The 19211-nt window shown below is 48.4% G+C and overlaps 1 protein-coding gene across 1 annotated transcript in view; it reads right to left on the reverse strand.

Moving 5' to 3' along the window:
- Positions 1–19211, reverse strand: part of CSMD2 (CUB and Sushi multiple domains 2) — a 336176-nt gene that overhangs the window by 118983 nt on the left and 197982 nt on the right. Inside the window, exons 14-15 of the mRNA XM_074562714.1 lie at positions 12173–12355; positions 20–346 (exon numbers count right to left, since the gene is read on the reverse strand). Of these exons, the coding sequence (XP_074418815.1) occupies positions 20–346; positions 12173–12355 (510 nt within the window). The remainder of the gene's footprint in view (positions 1–19; positions 347–12172; positions 12356–19211) is intronic.

Genomic DNA, 19211 nt, shown 5'->3' on the forward strand with positions numbered 1-19211 from the left:
GGCAGGATCGGGCACTTACTGGTGAAGGTTATGTTGAAGCCTCTCTTCTCCATGGAGTGGTCGGTCTGGAACTCCAGCCTGGCTACGTGACCGCTGCTGGTCAGAGAGGAGGGGATCTGGTTTCCTGAGAAGGTCCCCAGCACCGGCGATTCGGCCGTCCCCCCATCCTTCACGGCTAGGAAATCAAACTGGGGCTCCACATCAAAATCATTGAAAGCCAAATGAATCCGGCTCTCGGGTTTAGCTATAATTAACCAAACACAGTGCAAGCTGCTTCCATATTCTTCAGGGTAATTTGGTGACAGCACAATCCCAGATGGGGTGGTGAAGTTGAAAAAGCAGGAAACTGCAATGAGAAATCACCATCAATCATGCAGCACCGTGCTCCTACAAGCTGCTCTGTCGCGTTCCCCCCCCTTTTATCCCTCAAGCCGGGCGACTCCTGCAAATTCCCACCTGCTTTCCTTCTCAGAGACCATTAAAGAAAGGGAGGGCTCAGTGCTCCATTCACTGCTACGTGTCAGTGATTTATTTGCACGGGGAAGAAGTGGCTTCAGAGAAGTCTCCAGTCCCGTCTGGGTTTGTTTCCAGTTTCCCAGCCCAGCCCAGCCCCCGTTTTCGCCAGCGCGCTCCGTACGCGTGTGCCACGCACAGGGCAGCGCCCGTTTCTTTCCCTGCACAAAGAAGATGTCACTCAGCCAGGCGGGGATTTGGTATTTGGCAGGTGAATTCTCCTGCACATCCCCGAGAGGAAGCCCACACAAGAATCAAATGCGTGACCGCAGCTAGTGCTAAATAAAACCAGCATCAACCAAGCCAGCCTTAACAGCAATAACGTCTCCTGTAGCGGCCACAACTCGGCACAACCTACAAAACCCGAGGTAAGGCATTAACTCTGTTGTTCCCCCACGCAGAGCTCCAGGCTCCTCTGCTGCTATCCGTACCCAAGCTTTTCGGTCTAAACTGCAGATGCACTCCGGTGCGCATTTTTCAGGAGTTGCTTAAAAATCTGCACTTTTAGTTTACCCTTCTGTTTGCTAAATGCAATTTTCGCCCGTGCTCCTCACGGACGTGACTGCGCTGACTGTAACAGTCCCGCTGCACTTAGACGAGCCCCTCACACCCAGGCCATCCCCAGCCTAATTAAATATTCGTACGACACGGCCATAAATTGTCAACTCCTCGGAGAAGGAGCTGCGTGTCAATTTGCCTTTATCCCTCTCCTCGGGCAGCTCTTCATACCTGTGCCAAACGAGCACCGAAAAACGAAGGCTGCCGTTTGGTTTTGGTGGTGACTTTGCTGCACTGGGCAAGGAACAGCTCAGGAACCGTCCCGAGGTGTCCCCGAGCGCCAGGGGCTTGGGACAACTTGGAGGGCCCACGCGAAGGGCAGCTCCCCTTCCCACGACAAATAAATCACTGACTTCTGCTGGGCCAGCACGGGACCGAAGGGAGGCAAACCAGACTGCCATTTCCCACGAAAATAATTAAAACAAGTCTTAAAAAGAAGTTGAGGGGAAGAGTGCATATGAAAACAATCTTCATCTCTCAAGAGTTTCAATATATACTGTATTTCAGCTGACAAGGTCCATTAATTTGAAAAAGCAAGGCCACTTTTTAAGCGGTACCTCCCCAATGTTTTTGATATTTGAGGTATGTATACTTTACTCATCTTTTCTCCACCATCACCCTTGGTAAAACCCATTACTTGGAACATACATCTCACTAATTCCTGGCAAAAGGACATCACACAGAGGATGAGACTGGTTTTAGTTTGGCATTTATACAATTATTTGGTTCAATGCTCAACCTCCCTCTGTTGTTTTCCCTCTGTCTTCCTTCAACGCTTAATGGTTTCAGATCAAATAAGATGGACGTTACCATGACGTTATCAAGGCTAAGAGCTACACAATCTATTTCCTGCTCTCAGCAACAAAGAGAACAGATTAAAGAGAAAATAAACTGCAAAATATCCTCAGGATTTTGGCTCTTTACTAGATGCTGAAGTATCAAGGGATGCTGTCAAATAATTCCGTCAGCAAAAGCTTGGTATAATCTGCCTAGGAATAGTTATTGAAAATGAATGCATTCAGACGCACAGAAACATCTCGGCAGTAGGAACCCCTCCCAGGAGCTGGGTATCTCCTATAAATTTTTAAACCCAAGTGGTAAATCAGCATTCATAGAGGACCTACAGTACCACACAGCCAGCACGAGAGGGGTACAGGTGCCCGCGCAGCTATTCCGGCGCAGCGCTGGTGGCTCGTTTCAGGCAACGACAACAACAAAGAACTTGCTGACAAACGAAGGAAAAGCAGAGCGAGGGAAGAATATAAAATTAACCTTTGCTAGATAAGACAAAATGACAGGTTAAAATGTATCAGATAAAAAAAAAAAAAAAAACCACCCAAAAGTCTCCACTGCAGGGAAGTAAATGACGATTTTGACTTTCCATAAAATAACAAGTGTAGGAGACAGGCCAGCTGCAGGCTGTGGGACAAAGGCCACTGTCCCACGCACCCATGGCCATGGCCACCACCAAGGTGCCATCTCCCCTCGGAGCAGCGTGAGCCCGGTTTCGCCTCCCAGAGGGACTCCTCCAGCCCAGAAGGCGACAACCGATCCAGAAAGGTCATTAACAAGATCACGGTGTCTGTGACATGAAGATTTTTCTTTATCTTTTTAAGCAGAAGAGGTTCTTCTTCAGCGTGAAAGGGGGGATTTTGGTCCGGGGCTGCACTGGACCCAGGAGAGCTGCTCTGCTGTCTCACACCTGCGTTGCTGGACACGCAAATAAAACCAGCGGCTGTTTAACGGTATGTCACAGAGCGGAATGTGCCATCAGGGTGAAGATGATGGTACCAAGAAACGTGGAAGAGAGCTGAGCGCTACCCATCTCCCGCTGCTTTGTGCCTCCGAGGCAGTCAGGAGCAAAGTGCCCCCGCGGAGGGAGCAGCCATCGGAACACGACGGACGGAGCGAGGTCAGCCCTGCGGCCTCCAGCATCACCCGTGGCTCTGAGGCCTTGAGCTGAGATTGAAATTAATGTTTATTATCGCTGTTCTTAAGTGTTAAGAGAGGACATTTCATTATGTGCATAGCACAGGGTCAAATTTATAAGCCTATGCTGACCTTTGTCAATAATTATAATTACCAATCAAGTACTGCCAAAAGCAGTAAGAAAAATCCCTTTATTAAATACAGCAGAATGAAACACAGCATAACTCAGGAGAAACAGAGCACCTATTAAGCCAGTGAGACCCGTGTTATTAACGAATGAGTACAACGTATTTATTCAAGCCATCACAAACATTATCAGAAATCTGCCTTCATTTAGGAAGAAACAGCTCATTTCTTCTCGCCTTAGAAAGCCGCGTGGGACGCACGGCTGTGGCAGGAGGGCAGCGCCCCATGGTCCCCGCCGGTGACGCTCGGGGCTGAGCCGAACCCGGAGGCTGCCGACAGCTCTTCAGCTGCAGAGCTACGGCCACGGCTCTCGGACGGCTCCAACTCCTGCGTTTGCCTGGTCAGTCCAAGCACAACTCGCTTCTCTTTTCTTCCACCTTCAAAAGATCCTGCCTCCTCACAGACAGCTCATTTCTCTTCCGAGGTGTTCCTGGTGGCCCCCGACGCTCCATCTCTGCTTGCCCTGCACGGGAGAACCTGGGACTGATCCCAGGCAGAGGACACACCGCCCGTGCAAGGGAATGGGAAAGGCACCGGGTTCAGGGGCTGAAAACCAAGCAGGGAACCGCTGTAATAACGTCAGTCTCCATGGAAACAATAAAAAAAATCCTGACTTGTCTCTCAGCTTTTAGATGTCATTCCCCCAGACTCTGACCACTTGGGAGAGAGCTTGAAGACAGTAAGGGATTTTCTGCCTTACCTTTCCTTTTTAAGAAGATCCCTCCTCTAGGCATAGCTTGCTGATGGACTGGAAAAATAGGACCTCAGCAGGAGCCTGGTTAATAACCGGCATGCCTCACGCGGGGAAGCAGCCGTCCCGAATAGCTCACAGTGCTGGAAGCTCAGGGCACTGCTCAAGCTGCGCAGCAAAGTGCTTTACATTTTCTATTTTCCTCTCTCTGTATCTGCTGTTTCAATAAACACATCTGCATCACAATGCATTTTCCTTCTTAAAACCCTGAGGCCCCAGCAGGGCAAGCGGGAGGTGAGGGAAAGGAGTCTAGAGCAAATATTAACTGGGAGAACTTTTTTGTATTTCAGAGCAACAAACTCTTCAGCTTACCCTGATGGAGTAGCTGTCACTGCCAGCGCGCGGCTGACCGGGGGTGGGAGAGGAGGTATGTTAAGAAGAATGAAAAATAGGCAGGTTTTGGGTACCAGATCTTGAGGAAAACATCATCAGTGAACTTAAAATAGACTGTACAGGAGCCTCTGTGCACACAGCAGAGAGCTACAACACCAAAGCAGGTTTCATTTCTACCCACTCAAAAGAGGAACAGTGACTGGGTTACTGGGAAGAAGATAAGTTTCTTAAACTTACTGGAAGATGCCGATCCCCACTAGGTCAGCGTTGGGCTGCTTGTCTGCCAGGGTTTCTGCAGCCATCTGTTATTCAGGAGGTGCTCCAAGGCTTCCGCACAAAGGCAAGATCCTTTCCCGTGCGCCCCTCTCTATTTTAAGGGAACTCTCCCCCTCCCTGCAGTCTCTCTCGGGAATTGTTGGCGGTGTCCACAAGATGACAGAAGTTTAACTGTCACTTCTTGGCAAAAGCTCTAAACCAGTCTAGTGGTCTTGTTCGGTACCTTCCCCGTTCTGCTCCCCCGTGGTTGAGCAGAGCATCCGTCCTCCGCTGCAGCGCTCGCAGCCGCCCGCCAGCGGCTGTAACACATCCTTCTCCTGCAGGCCGGGAGCTGCAACAGGCGGGGATGGGACTTGTGTCCCCACACAGTGCCGGCACAGCGGGTGCATGAGGGACGGCTGCTGTAACACCAAAAGGACAAGGCACCCCCTCGGTGTAACTGCAACCGGGGCGACGGCAGCCGCGCGGCGGTGATTAAGCGGAGCAGAGGGTGCGCAGGCAGGTTCGGTCACGCGTGACGTTCTGCTCGTGGGGAGCAGCAGAAAGAGCCTTAAAAGATAAACTTGCACACATCGACTCCACCTGCAGACTGGAAATGCCCCACTGCAGCTTTCTCAAACACCAACCCCACGTGTAAAGCGTTAAATAAGACAGGCATAAGGGAACTTCTCTGCAGACCAGATCAAGGTGGCAACATCACGCACACCGCGTTCCCGTTTTCTGGATATAGAAATAGGGGAAGGGGACAGAGACGACCTCTCCTGGCCTGATAAAACCAGTAAGTGTCATTTCAGATTCAGACTCATGCAAAGAGAAGCAACCCATCATGCTGAGCAATCGCTGTCAGAAATACGGACAGATGCCTTGGCACGGGACAGCTCATTTATAGCAGCGTGAAACCCTATCAGAGTAACAGTTCAACTGATTCAATCAGTGAACGAACAAGCATGGAGACAACCCAGAGAACTGCATCCTCCTGATGAGCGCTGAGAGCGCAGTGGGAGCACCTCTGGTGAGCTGCAGGCACTGCGGCACGGCCCGACACCACCGCGGAGTCCTCCCACTCCAGCTCGCACACCTGCAGGCCGACCGGCCCTGCCCAGGAAGCAAGAGCTGCCCACACCTGCTGGATCACCACCGCAGCCTCATCTGGCACCTTGCCACCGCGACCTTCCTGCTGGACCAGCCCGACTGCACAAGCACCCCAGCCCCCAACAATTTGGTAGAAACCAAGAGGCATACGGAACAGCAGCTCGCAGCGGAAGACAGGTCCTGCTGGCTCTGCAACTGCTAGACTGAACTCACTGACACAGTAACACCAAGGAGCAAACAGGCTCTGGAGTGACCCAGGAGGACGTCAGCGTTCCTTAGGCATAGACACCAAGGGAAACTTCGCAGCTGCATGGACAAGTGGGATGCCTGGAGACGCGCAGCTTATTTGAGGCAACTCTCAAGGAAGAGCAGCCCTGGTTAAGCAGCCCTCTTAGAAAGTCACAGAAAGGGAAACAGGAACTTTTCCTATAGGTTACACCAAAACCATGCCTGGGTAGTTCATGGGGGACGATTACAACCCAATTCGTTGTCATTAAGAAGGTGCGTACGGGCGTTCCTGCCCAGCACCGCACTTGAGCACGTACGTCTGCTTAAGCAAACATTCAAATCTCCGTGCTCTGATAAACGAGGGCTGCAGTGCAGAACAAGGGCTTTGAGGGAAAGGGCCCTGCTTAAAAGTAAGATGGGAATGGTCTTACACGGCTGCAACCGTGAAACAAGGTTGTTAACAAAAGCTACAAATCCCACATGTATATAGAGCTCATGGTAATCCTGCCTTCATTTAATTTGCTTCCCTTACTGCAGAGAACGACTGGATCTCAGCGGCTCAGGGGAACTGGCTGAAGATAAGGAGCATTTCGCCACCGATTTGCGGCTCTGAACCCGACTCAGATCAAGGGCAAGCAGAAGGTGTTAATGGGTCCTGAAGGACACGCATCTGCTACACAAACGCAGAAGCCATCTAAGCCCGGGAAGTGGCCTCAGCAGGGAACGAGCCCGTTTCTTGGCAGGGTTTCAGCTGCACAAACCCAGGATGCGACCGGCTGCGTGGCAGAGGTGGGAGCTGACGCGCGGCGGTAGGTTAAGGTTAGCTACCAGTTCCCTTCCCAGCTCATCTGGCAGAGATAATTAGAGCGTGTCTCTGACATTTAATCGGCAAGATCATTATCAGGGTGCTCCATAAAAACACCAATCAAAAAAATAAAAAAACCCCACATGGCAAAACAGCTTGGAAATAAAAATTAATAGAATCCCTACACTTCTTCCAAAATCCACTAAAAGCAGATAAACAAGACCAACTCTGGCTAGAAAAAGAAAACCTGTTTACAGCAAAAGAGAGAAACATCTTGCGAATTTAACATAAACTGTTCCATCAGTGCTGCAAAAAGTAAAAGGAATTAAGATAAAAGAAAGAATATGAAGAGCACCCAATAGATCAGGTTTCACTGGAAGAATGAGAGCCTACACTGCAGGTCAGAAGTCTAAAAAACTCCCTTATAATGAAAAAAAAAAATCTCAATTCCTTTAAAAGAAGATTTTCTGGAATTACTGATTAAAGAATTATTGGACAATAAAGGATCATTAATAAACCTCCTTAATACAGACAGTGAAACAATTCCTGCTTCCTACAGACCTCCAGAAAGGAGTATCCAACGTCAATTTCTAAATGTTCAGGTTTGGAGAACCCATCACTGCCTTCAGTCACTCCAAGGGTTAACCACTCTGTTAAAAAGCTGTTCTTTTTAAAAAGGCAAACTATGCTTCTGTCACTGCTAACTTAAGAGACACACTTCTCTCCAAATTACTCTTCATAGGGAAGGCTCCGTAGGTTGCTGTGAACAGTGGTCAGGAAAAGAGAAGAAAGAAAGAGAAAGAAAATAATGACCAACTGACAATTTAATTTAGAGCTAAATGAAAAACTTGTCAAGTGACAGGAAATTACATGGTTCTGTTCAGTAGATTGCTGCGAAAACATCTATCGCACTTTGCATTTCCAGCTACTACTAATCCTGAGTGTTTGTCCCAGAGAGTGCACGCAACAGGTTGGCCACTCAGCTCTAAACTGAAATTCGCACTTTTTGCAAGGAGGAGCAAAGATTATTCCGCAGGTATAATAGGCCAATGTGGGATTAACAAAAAAAAAAAAACAACCAAGAAAAAACCCCACGAAAAAAGAAAAGGAGTAATTACCACTGAGGAGAAGAGAGATTTTATACTGCTGTTAAGGAAAATCGGGTGTTCAAAAGACTGGAAAAATGCACAAAATCATAACGGCTTAGAAGAGGACGCCTGTGTCAGTGCCACGTGGACGGAGGGGGAGCCCTGGGCTGTGCCGACCTCCTGCTGGAGCCAACTCAAAGGCAACTCTCAACAGCGCAAAGGATTTCGTTGGCGCTCAGCTCGGTCCAGGAGAGTCAACGCACCATTCCCAACGCGGCAGCGCAGACCTGCCGCCTCCCGCGATCCGGCGTGTCCCAGCTCCCACCAGCACATGGGTGAGGAGGGACGGGCTGCGGCTGAGGGCTTCAACTGAACAAGGAGGGAAGAAAGCATAACATCTGCTCCAAAGCCAGAGAAGAAAACACACGATTTAACATAATTTCAATTAGAAATACTTTGGGAAATGCCTTCTGCTCTGTTTAGAGGAGTATTACGCACGACCGCTGCTGGAAGCAGGTCTATAATACAAAGAGTTTATGAAAACACAACAGAAAAAGTCACTGGAAACTAATGACAATCCTAAAGCAAGACCAAGCAAACACCAAGACCCCTGTAATGCCTATCGGATCAACGGACGTGAAGCGTCAGGAGGAATCCAGAAGTACCCAAATAGCACAACTCAAGCCACAGCCCTTCAACTTAAACATACACACGCATTTATTCACACACACACACGTGCGCACATGCTTGTCCCCAGCCTTTGTGCAGCTGAAACCAAGCGACGCCAAACACAAACCCCTCAGTTCAGTGCAGGAACCTCCACCCACAGGTTTGCTCCGTGCCCGGCAATCAGAATGTACATACTGCTTTATTTCACTGGTTTATTTGCCTTTAGAACACGTGACGGGTCCAGAAAAGTCAGAGTTTGCACATCTGAGATCAATGAGCTGAACTTGTGTCAGAAAATAACTTGTTTTCGGAAATGACTCTCCCAACACCAATAGCAGAGGATAGTTAAAACAAGGCAAAAACTTTGCCTTTATGCAGTGAGATGGCTACAAAGGACGTAAATTGTCGTGATGGTTTATGCCATAATCTATCACGGAAAGTGACGGCACTGCTTGGCGCAAGTCAACCATTGAGCTAAAGGTGCAGGACTGAAAATTCGGGAGCTGTAGGTCACAGGCGCAGAAGGGCAGGGCTGCGGGGGAAGGAGGAGGAGTGAAGGGAAGGGGAGCTGCTGGAGAGGAAGAGCGAAGAACCTTGTAAGACTTCCCGAGCTGCTGCAGAAGCCCTCCAAGAGCACTATTGCCCAGCAAAGGGGATGCTTCTGTTCCTTAGCAAGGAAACGTAAACCTTGTGAAACAAATTTTGGTCATAGAAAATGTTTTGTAGCAGGGCCTTCCACTGCAACAGTTCACATAAAATTCAGATAATGAGTTTTTCCCTACTATACAAGAGTATGTTTAAACAGTAATTCCAACCCTGTATTTGAAAGTTATGGCACCACTGAAACGCCCTGCTCCCCGACTGCGGCTATCCGGGCTTCCATCATCATTCTCAGCGCAGTAACCAAACAACTCACCGGATTTCTGTTATAGCCGTAATTATGGGCTGGTTCCCCATTTATAAGCTTAATAATCTCCTCAGCCACAGGTAACTGCAGACTTCAGTTTGAATATTATATCCCTTATGAGTCCCTACCATCACAGCACAAACCTCATTTAAGTAGCACAATGGTTCTCCTTAGGTAACATTTATCCGCATGACATCTCCTACGCCCGTTTTGCTGTCCTTCAAGAAAACGGAACATCGCTCCGTAGGGAAGCAATGGCTCAGGGTTATCCCGGGTTGCGAGGGCTGCCTTGGCCTTTGGCAGATACCACAGTTCCGTAACCTTGAAAATACAAGTGTCAGAGTAAAGAACAGTAACTACAAAGCTGATTTGAGAACTATGAGGTGCTGCAGAAGAGGGAGAAAGAGATGTTCAGTATCCAGCCATCACTGATGCCCAGACACCTCCATGGCACAGAAGCGCACACCAAGCTCAGAGCCGGGGGATGACAGTGCTGCCCCAGCCACTACAGCACTACGGGGTCCCAGGGTCCAGTGGAGCCGTTTCAAGTGTCTCAGATCAGCAGGGACAATCTGAACACCCACAGCAAGGCCAGGGACACCTTGGCTTAGTAAGGGGTTTGCAGAAGACATGCACTAAGAAGTCTTGCAAAGTTTCTCAAGTGCCCCGTGTGCTCTCCCGGCACAGTTGAGGGATGCAACGACAGCAAAGAGGATGAAGACGGAAGGTCCGTTATCACGAAGGCACAGACAGTCACAAATTAAGAACCCCTTGCAATAAGCAGGTGCATTACTGAAATGGTTTGTGTTGCTTTGTCATCGAAGCCCCAGGAAATGAGTTCTCCACAATAAATTCTGTCCGCTCCTAAATCATTTGCTCAGGACAGCGGGATGCACCATAGTGTGCTGTTTAATCTCCGTCTGCATTTGTCACGCATTTGCAGCCAGGATCAGAAGCGCTGAATTGTTTGCATATTCCAACTAGTAGCACATAAATCAGGTTACCTCATCTTCCCACCTCACACCCAGTACATTTAATGGTCTCCCAACGTTTACAGAGAGTTGTCACTAATCCCACTACAGATTTCATGCCAGGTTACACATTTTGTCATCTCACCTCTTCCGATTCACGCACGCTAATATGATGCTGTCTGGAATAAAGGCAGGAGAGTAAAGGTGCAGAGAGGGCTGTGAAATACGTTTTCCACTATCTACATGGAGATTCATAAATATCCACAGCTGGTGGGCCACAGAGAACAGATTACAACGGAATTATTTCAACTAAAAGATTCATGCTTGTGCTATGCTTCAGTGGACTGCTGATTTGGGCTCCATTTGATGCCCCTGTTCAATATCTGTCTAAAAAAAATAATCCTACTTTACTGGAAGTCTCCTTTCTGTACTGCTACGATCCAGCCCCCTCAGACGGGGCACAAACTACGGGTTTAGTCTCACCGTGAACTGTCAGCAGGAACCTCAACCAAACCATCTGCTGTTCAAATTTATCTGAACTTCTGGGAAACAAAAAAACCCAAACCTTCTGACACGAAGCACAGAAATGGTCTAACACTTCCCACGTCAAAGATAACCAGGGAAACTCCGTTTTCCTCATCAGCAGCTTTAGCTGATTTGGTTATCGAGAAAACCAAGTAGGCAGGGAGTCCTGGCATCTGGGAAAGGCAAAACTCACAAAGGAACTGCGTCCTTTCCCCAGACAGACAGTCTGAAACGCTCAGAGCTTAAATCAGTGTTTGAAAAGAAAGGCACTCACTTGCAAACTGGTTTCCCACATTCTCCCATAAATTGCCAGGGTAGGGCCGCGAACACCCCCACCGCTCCCACAGCTCCCGAGGAACCCAGACCAGGGTTTGCCCCCTGGGCTGTGAAATCTCCCTGGTACGGATCAGGTCCTGCCACACTACGAACGAGCCTTTTGTACTGGAGTATCTAACACCGGCGTGTCTACGTATCTGCATAGTGAATACATGCTTCTAAAAATTAACACCTTTGTTTTCCCCCCATCCATTTTCCCCACATTTTTGTCCTCTGTCTGTTGCTCAACTGAATTTTCCTTTCCTATTTTTTTTGTTCGGTTCTCTCACCCTCCTAGATCACAGTATCTGTTCGAAGGCACAGACTTTAACATTTCCAACTAAGTAGAGACGAGTCAAAATAAAGAGTTTGCTTGTCACCAGTTGGGGAAAATATAGATACTTTTGTGAGTTTTGGTAATGTCCAAATACAACACTGTTTCTGACTGAAGGTTCTGTCAGTGCAACAAAGCAGATTGCCCAATGTGTCTTCAAAGGACAGCGAGACCATTAAAACTCAATGGGGACTGTGCACGTAACTCCCATTTATATCTGAAAACTTTATCCTCGGTCCCTAGTGAGAGCATAATGTCTTACTTCTGCTGAGAACTCACGCGACAAATTAAAAATTGAGGTCCAGCAGCAAGGAGCCTGAATATTGTCAGATAATGAAGGAAAATTAAGTGGCCAGAACCAGAACCGAGTTTTAAATTATTATTTTTTTCTCGTGCCCGTGCCTCCTGTCTCGGCCAGGGGAGCCCTGCTGCCTCTGCCGCGGGGTGTGGGGCGCCGGAGGGCAGAGAGCACACACAAGCCCGACTCCACGCGGACACTGCTCCCCGCTGCACACCCCGACTCTGAGAGGAGCCGAACCAAACTCCCCCCGTGGCCGCAGCTTGGTGCCACCTCTGCCACCAGGAGAAGCGGCCCCATCCCGGCTACCGAGCACAGGGCACAAACATCCTCTTTACGTGACCACCTCACCACACCATGAAGACATTTTAGAGCCGTCTCCTCACTGACTTACAAACACAAACTGGTTTCTGAGCAGACCACTGGCTACTCTTTTGGCAGGTAATTGTTTTCTGTCCCTTCAACTCAAAGGCCGGCTGGCACTCAAACTTCAAACTGTCCCCGTGGCGAAACGTGGATCCTTCTCTCCTGCCGTAGGCTGGGATCCCGGGGTCACCGCAGCTCCCTTGGTCGATCTCTGAAAGAGAGAAAACAGAAGTTGCACAGGGGGAAGGCTCCAATGCCGGGCTGGAGCGGTGCCCGCCGTGCTGCGTGCCAGCACCCCGGCAAAGGCACGGCATCCCGAGGGAGCGTCGGTCCCTCTGCACGGGACGGGGGCCAGCAGCAGTGCTGAACGCTGCCGAGATCCGTCTTCAACACACCAACTTTACCAGTGTCTCGGAAAGGCCCTAACAACCTCTGCTAACGGCTTCCTCGTCCTTCCTCACAACTGGACGGGGCTTGGAGCAGCCTGCTCCAGCGGGAGGTGTCCCTGCCCAGGGCAGGGGGTGGAACCAGGTGGTCTTTAAGGTCCCTCCCAACCCAAACCATTCTGTGATTCTATGAACTAAATGAAAAATCCAGCGATACCCGAGGAGATGCTGCCCTGCACCTGCTTCAAGGACTTCTTTTGAAGCAGAGAGACAACAAGTCATTCAGTGGGCCCAGACCTTCGCCTCCTGTGGCCAGGAGGATACAGAGCCAGGGTGTTTGCTGGACTGCCACGTCTGCCGGCTCTCCTCATTCCCACCCCCACTTCCATCCCTCCGTGTGGTCCCGAAGCAGACAGCTGACACCTTATTGCATAGATACATACAGTTCACCTCTCGTTCCACATGTATTTTGATTTCAAGCAAATCACGGACACAATTTTCTGTTATCTTCTGCTCTGTACAATTTCATTTCAAAAGGGCCCCTGCTCTGTATCACTATTAGCTACAAAACTTCATTCCTTTACAGGCTCCTTAGTGCTCCCACATGATTTCTCTGCTTCACATTCATCTCATCTTCCACGTTCTCTAGTTTTCATCCCCATCATCTATGATCAGCCTCGCTGTCTTTTCTCCCGGTTTTCAATTTCTTACACCAAATTGGAAACTTCTTTTATGACATTTTCTTTACAGAGGAAAATCGCATAATCCGAGATTTGCATTACTCCATCTAATATTCCAATTTGCTTTGAATAACAACAAGCACCTCATTATTATTCTGACTTCAGGCAACTTAGATACAGGTGTATTTTGAATAGAAGCCACGACAAGGCACCTAGCTTCTGCTACTGCTCTGCGCATCTTGAACTAAGAAGTCACTGCCAGGCAATGAAGCATCCCAAAAATAATTTAGCATAAATTAATATTAATATTAAAGTTTTCACGAAATATGTTTCTTTTTTTGCCTGCCAGTGAAAAGAGTTTGCCAGGATTTACGTATCTTCCCACAGACTTTAAAAATCCAAATGTTCAAGACTTGTACTTGCATATAATGGACAAAAAATAAAACAGTTCAGGTATTAAAGTAGCACCGAACCGCACAGAAAAAAGAAAAAAAAAAAAAAAAAGAAAAAGAGGAGACAAATAGTGCAAATCACGAAAAGAAAATCCAGCTCTAAAACTGAAGAAAGAGTAACAAGATCAAAGGGAAGCATGCATATTTTAAACGCGTATCATCGTGTCCTGACAGAGACACGGGACACCGGTAACGCTTTCTGCGACAAGTCAACAGCCTTTAAAAATTAATTTTTGCTGTTCCTTTCCTTCTCACACCTTGAAGTCTTGAAATACAGCATTAGCAAACCCCCCTGACACCAAGCTGTCCCCGGGGCGCCCCTCACCCAGCGCCGCCAGTTCCCGCTGTCACCGAAGCCTGTGACGTGCCCTGGGGATGGAAACCCCTGGGGATGGAAACCTTTCCACGGAGCGTGCGGGTGCCCTGCTGCTGGTACCTCCGATGAGATGGACGCTGACTCGGGTCGCTCCAGCCATCTCTCACAACAACCCACGCCGTGGGAAGGGCTGGGCAGGCGACGGGGTCACCTCCCAGAGCCCACTCTGTCCCCAGCACCGCCAGGGCCGTGGGGAGCGGAACCACAGCACTTCTCAGGCTGCTCCTCCACATTCCACTCCTCTTCCACTGAGGAGCAACAAAACTCTTTAACATGCAGACATGCAACATATTCCTGCCCACGCCTGACTGCAGCGAGGGAGCCCCCTCCTCCTAAAGCCCAGGGGAGCTTTGCCGTTAGGTTCATCACCGACCCGAAGGGCTTCTCTCTGCAGGTGGCCATGGCGGGACGGTGGCCACAGAACTCCACCAAGGGGCTGCAGACAGATGCTGAGCAGCTCCAGCTACCACAGACGCCAAAGGCAGCTACAAGCGTTCGGCATATTCACTGCTTTTGTAAAATGAGGACACGCTCACGCTACCAGATACTCAGAAAAACATGCTGCCAAGCAGAGAAAAATAACTCCCTTCGACCCTCTGCTGAGAAAGAATAAAGGTAACACGGATGCTCTGGAGGCACTGAGCGAATGGTCTCCTCCCTCCCGCTCCCCTCTCGCCTGTGGAGTCCTGTTCTGTCACACTGCCTGAACCCCGCTGGAACACCTCCACGGACAGAGCGAAACCGCAGCCTTAAGAACGGGAGAGAAATGAAGAACCGGACTCGCGTTCTCCACCATGCACATGATCTCCTCGTTTGCAGCAGGCAAACGAAACTAGCACATTTTATTACGTTAGAGAGGTCAGAAAATGGAATTTCTGTCCTGAGAAAATCCCGTTTCCTACGTTTCTTTTCATATGTAGTAAAATCCATGAAATATTTAGCAGGGCAGAAATTCCAAAAACGAGTGATTCGGAAATATCAAAACATGTTACTTCAATAAGATTGAAACACTTCTCCTGATGAATGTTTAAGTAAAATCACTTCCACGTTAGAATAATAAAAGTCAAAACTAAACAAGAACATCTAAATCAAGTGTTTTGACGTTATTTGAATGAAACAAGCTGAAATGAATCTTTCAAAACTTCTCCATCAAATATTATATCATGCAGAGAAGATTTTGACAAAACAGCGTTTTCTAACAGAAAACGTTTCACCAGACATCCTTCCCCAGCTATTTGTGCTATTTGTCTGCTGGCGGTGGGTGGGGAAGCCGGGTCCCGTCGCTGAGCGCGGAGGCGGCAGCCCACGCTCCCCCGGCGAGGAACGCCAGCCAGAACCGCAGCCCGCGGGGGCACGGCGCGGGTTTGGGCAGCACCAGCGCTCCCCCCTCCTGCTCCCTTTTCCCCTCTAATTCAGGAACGCCGCAGGCGCCCAGAATTTAGGCCACTCTTTTCCTGGGGTTCTGTGGGAATCTCTGCCCCTGCCCGACTCGGCTCTGGAAGAAAATGCGGATCTCGGAGCTGCAAGCAAGCACTGCACGAGCAAAACTTCAGTTTCTGGAAAAAATACCCACAAGAGGTGGGATCTAGAGGCCATACCTGAGGAAATCACACTAATGTTATTCCTAGTCAGGAAAGACCCTCAAGAAGAGAAGACTTAACCTCGCACACGTTATTTCGTACATACGTTAACTTTGCTTAACTAAGGAAAGCTGCCAGCGTCAGGCAGGCATCTGAAGGAACCAGCACCAGGGAGTCTCTATCGCCTAGTTCTTCTGTTGATTCCAACGATGAGGAAACAATGATCTAAAGAGGAAACGAGAAAGCCCTTTCTTTCTGCATGTCTTTGCCACGTCCCTCTCATCTAAACCACCGTGGCAGGGCAAATGCAGAAACTGAATCGTCAGGCTCATTAAAACCCTGTGGCGTGACATCAAATCACTCCCACTAAGGTTTATACGAGACTTAAATACAAGTAACGTGACCCTGAGAGCGGCTCAGGTCAACACATCATAAGCTAAAAGCCTTCACGTCTGTTGGTTCAGCAGTATTTCAGCACTAGTGTTTTATGACACGAGTCAATACATTTAATGGAAAAGCAGAGTAGGAAAGATATAAACACTGAGTTTTCTGACAGACTTCCACCATCAACAATATTGCGGCATTAGGTAATGTAGACTCTAAATAAATAAATAAAAATACATGTAATCAATGAAAACTATCTGCATGTTACCTGGGCTTCTCGGGGAAACCCGAGAGTATTTCGCTAGACAAAAGTCGAAGACAGCGCTCCGCGGCAGGGAGCACGACCTCAGCGCCCAAGGCTGGCTCTGAACCGCAGCGCCATCAGAACCGGTTTCACATAGGTGGGTTTTTTCCCCAAGTCTCCTAGAATCAGGCAACTTAAGACATTATTATTTGTTCTCAATTTGATATACGTGTGTATGAACACCTTTACATGCAGGCATCTATGCACAGAGTTCTGCATTTATACAAACCGTATGTAAAACCAGCTGTGGAAACCCAGCGAGCGTTCCCACCAAACACCCAGGGCAGCACCAATTTGATTAAAAGCAGAAAGGTCAATACAGGAAATCTTCAGGCTCCAGCTTTGCAGAGCTCCTAAGCCTCTTAGCACCATGGGGCTACCTTTCAGCTCGAAAGCTAAGCTCTCCAGAGCCAAACACTTAGTCAGCATTTCAACACCAATAAATATTGTTTAATCATCCCCTGCCTGCAGCCTGCTGGTCGTTCCGAACATAGACCTTACTCAGCTCTACCCAAACGAACCCAATTCCAAGAGAAATCCCAACTAGATTACTGCGCCTATAAATCTAGTTTTAATTTTAAATTATTACTTTATATTAAAAAAAATATATAAATATAAGCATAAGACTAAATTAAAATCTGGCTTTTCTATTTCTTCGTGTTTTAATATTTCTGTCTCTTACCACAGAATTTTGCGCTATTGATTTACTTTTATCCTGTTGCTTGTAATAACCTCAAGCTCCTCAGTAACAGGAACACGTTTTTCCCCTCATCTCCACCGTGAGGAGGCTCAAGCATCTTCAGTCCACCGACGCAGAACATAACTGCAGAAGGATTGTGGATGAGATACGGGGAATCTGAATCCTCTTCAATGAACCCAAAACTTCTCAAGGACTTTTGAAAATGTTACCTCAAGGAATTACTTATTGCCAACCATTATGAGGGGTTGACCTGGGAACTTTCAAAGAACCATTTTGATGGCCATGAAGGTACCAGGCTGCTCTAAGGGGAAGGTACTCTCAGAAGAAGTCACCTGAGATGAAAGGGAAGAAGGGGGAAGGTAAGAGCCCGGACCCCAGGAGGCTGCGAGTCCTCTCCCAGTCAAGCACTAAATTGCAGTACTCATCAGCTCGCTGTAGTTGCGAGAAAGAAAAGACTTTTCCAGCAAAGTAGAGCTTAATACAAATTTCCTCTGACAAGCGCTGGAAGTCCAAAACCATTGTTCACCATTATGAGAGAATGTCTGTTTAAAAGGATAAAAGTGTCTGCGGTTGAGACATCGGAGACTTAGCAGTAATCTTCATGAACATTAATGAGCCAGATCCTCAGCTGGTAAAGACTGACACAGCTTAATTGAAAATCAATGCTGTCGCACTGATTTACACCCGCTGTGCGTTTGTTCCAAACGCATCCAATCTGGCAGTGCGGATCTGGAAAAAACCTGGGTCCAGGTACCCTGTGGTTTGCACACTCTTCCGGGTGCAAATCTGCTCTCTCTTTACTCACAAGTGAAGCAGAAGGACCTGGTTGGCCCCTCCCTTCTCAGGACCCCCATATTGAAACTTGGATGGCGCGCTGCCCTCCTCAGCACGTTCCTTCCAACAGGTCCTTCCGTCTCTGCATCGATAAATCTCTTGGGCGTAACTGTTTCAGCGCTGGCAACAGGCTTTATGACTGCATTACACTTAAAACGTACACTAAAACTTGCAAATTTTAGGATAGATGGCTATTTAAACATACTCTATAAGCAATATTTTGCCCTTCTATTAGGCAGATTTTTTGGGTTTGACTTTATATAGCTCCATTAGCTGTAATTTTCCCCTCGCAATTAGGAAGAAGCGCGGCCATAAAACTGATACTGAAACTTGTTAGTAAGTTGCATATAATTTCATAATGTATTTGGCAAGTGCTAATTGCCTCTTACTTAAACGTCTCTTGCTTTGTAACTCAAAGCATTTGCACAAACTAAGAGAGTTTTATGGCCCTGGCTGATCGGAGGTTAGCTCAACCTCAGGGCAGCGCCAGCACGGACCTCAGGCTGGGAGCGTCTGTCTTTGCTCACGCGCAAACCCATTTTCCAAGGTCAAGAAGCTGCTGTACAAAAACTGCAAAGATGCCTAGAAAAACAATGTGAATGACAGGCAGAGAGCAGCGTCTGCTTCTAGTAGAGGCAAAGGACAGACACTCCCCAGGGAAGGGTCCCTCCTCTAATGCTCATCAGGGGACAGCAGAGCCAGAACTCTCCCTTTCTTTTCCTCTCGAGGAGGTTATGGACATAGAAGAGCAAAGAAGAGCAAACCAGGCAGCTGCTGTGCGGGTCACGCTGATGAGCAGGGCCGGGAGAAGCACGTTTGACATTGGAAGCTCCATCCAACAGGACTCCAAAGCATGAATGATAACGGTGATCTGCAACCCACCGGGGAGGTCACGGGGAGCAAGAGCAGCTCAGCCTTCCTATAGATCAAGCTACCAATAACATCCAAGTGAGTCAGAGGAGGAAAAAGTCAAGCTCCTTATAGATCCAAAGTTCACAGAAGATGAACAACAGTGTAAGGAAGTCCCTATATCATGGGCTTTGCAGCTTTATGTGCTATGCTATAGGGTAAATGTAAGATTTATCAAGAGCCTGAAAGAATAAGTCCACATTGCCCTTTGGATGAGATTACCAAACCCGACGGGCTCTCACAGCAGAGCTGGGGAGTGCTTTCGCCCACCCCCAGGGGGCAGGTAGGGCTGCAGCAGCTCTGCCAGCCTGACAAGAGTCAACCGCGGGCAAACGCGGCAGGGGATGGACATCACGGCTACTGCAGAGCCAGCCTTCAGGCTGGGGCAGTCACACCAGTAAGAGTGCAACAGTACCCTTTCCTGTACCCATACTGCATTGAGATGCTCCCTAGGCAACCAGG

The sequence above is a fragment of the Larus michahellis genome, chromosome 19, assembly GCF_964199755.1.
Source record: "Larus michahellis chromosome 19, bLarMic1.1, whole genome shotgun sequence".
Classification (NCBI taxonomy): Eukaryota; Metazoa; Chordata; class Aves; order Charadriiformes; family Laridae; genus Larus; species Larus michahellis.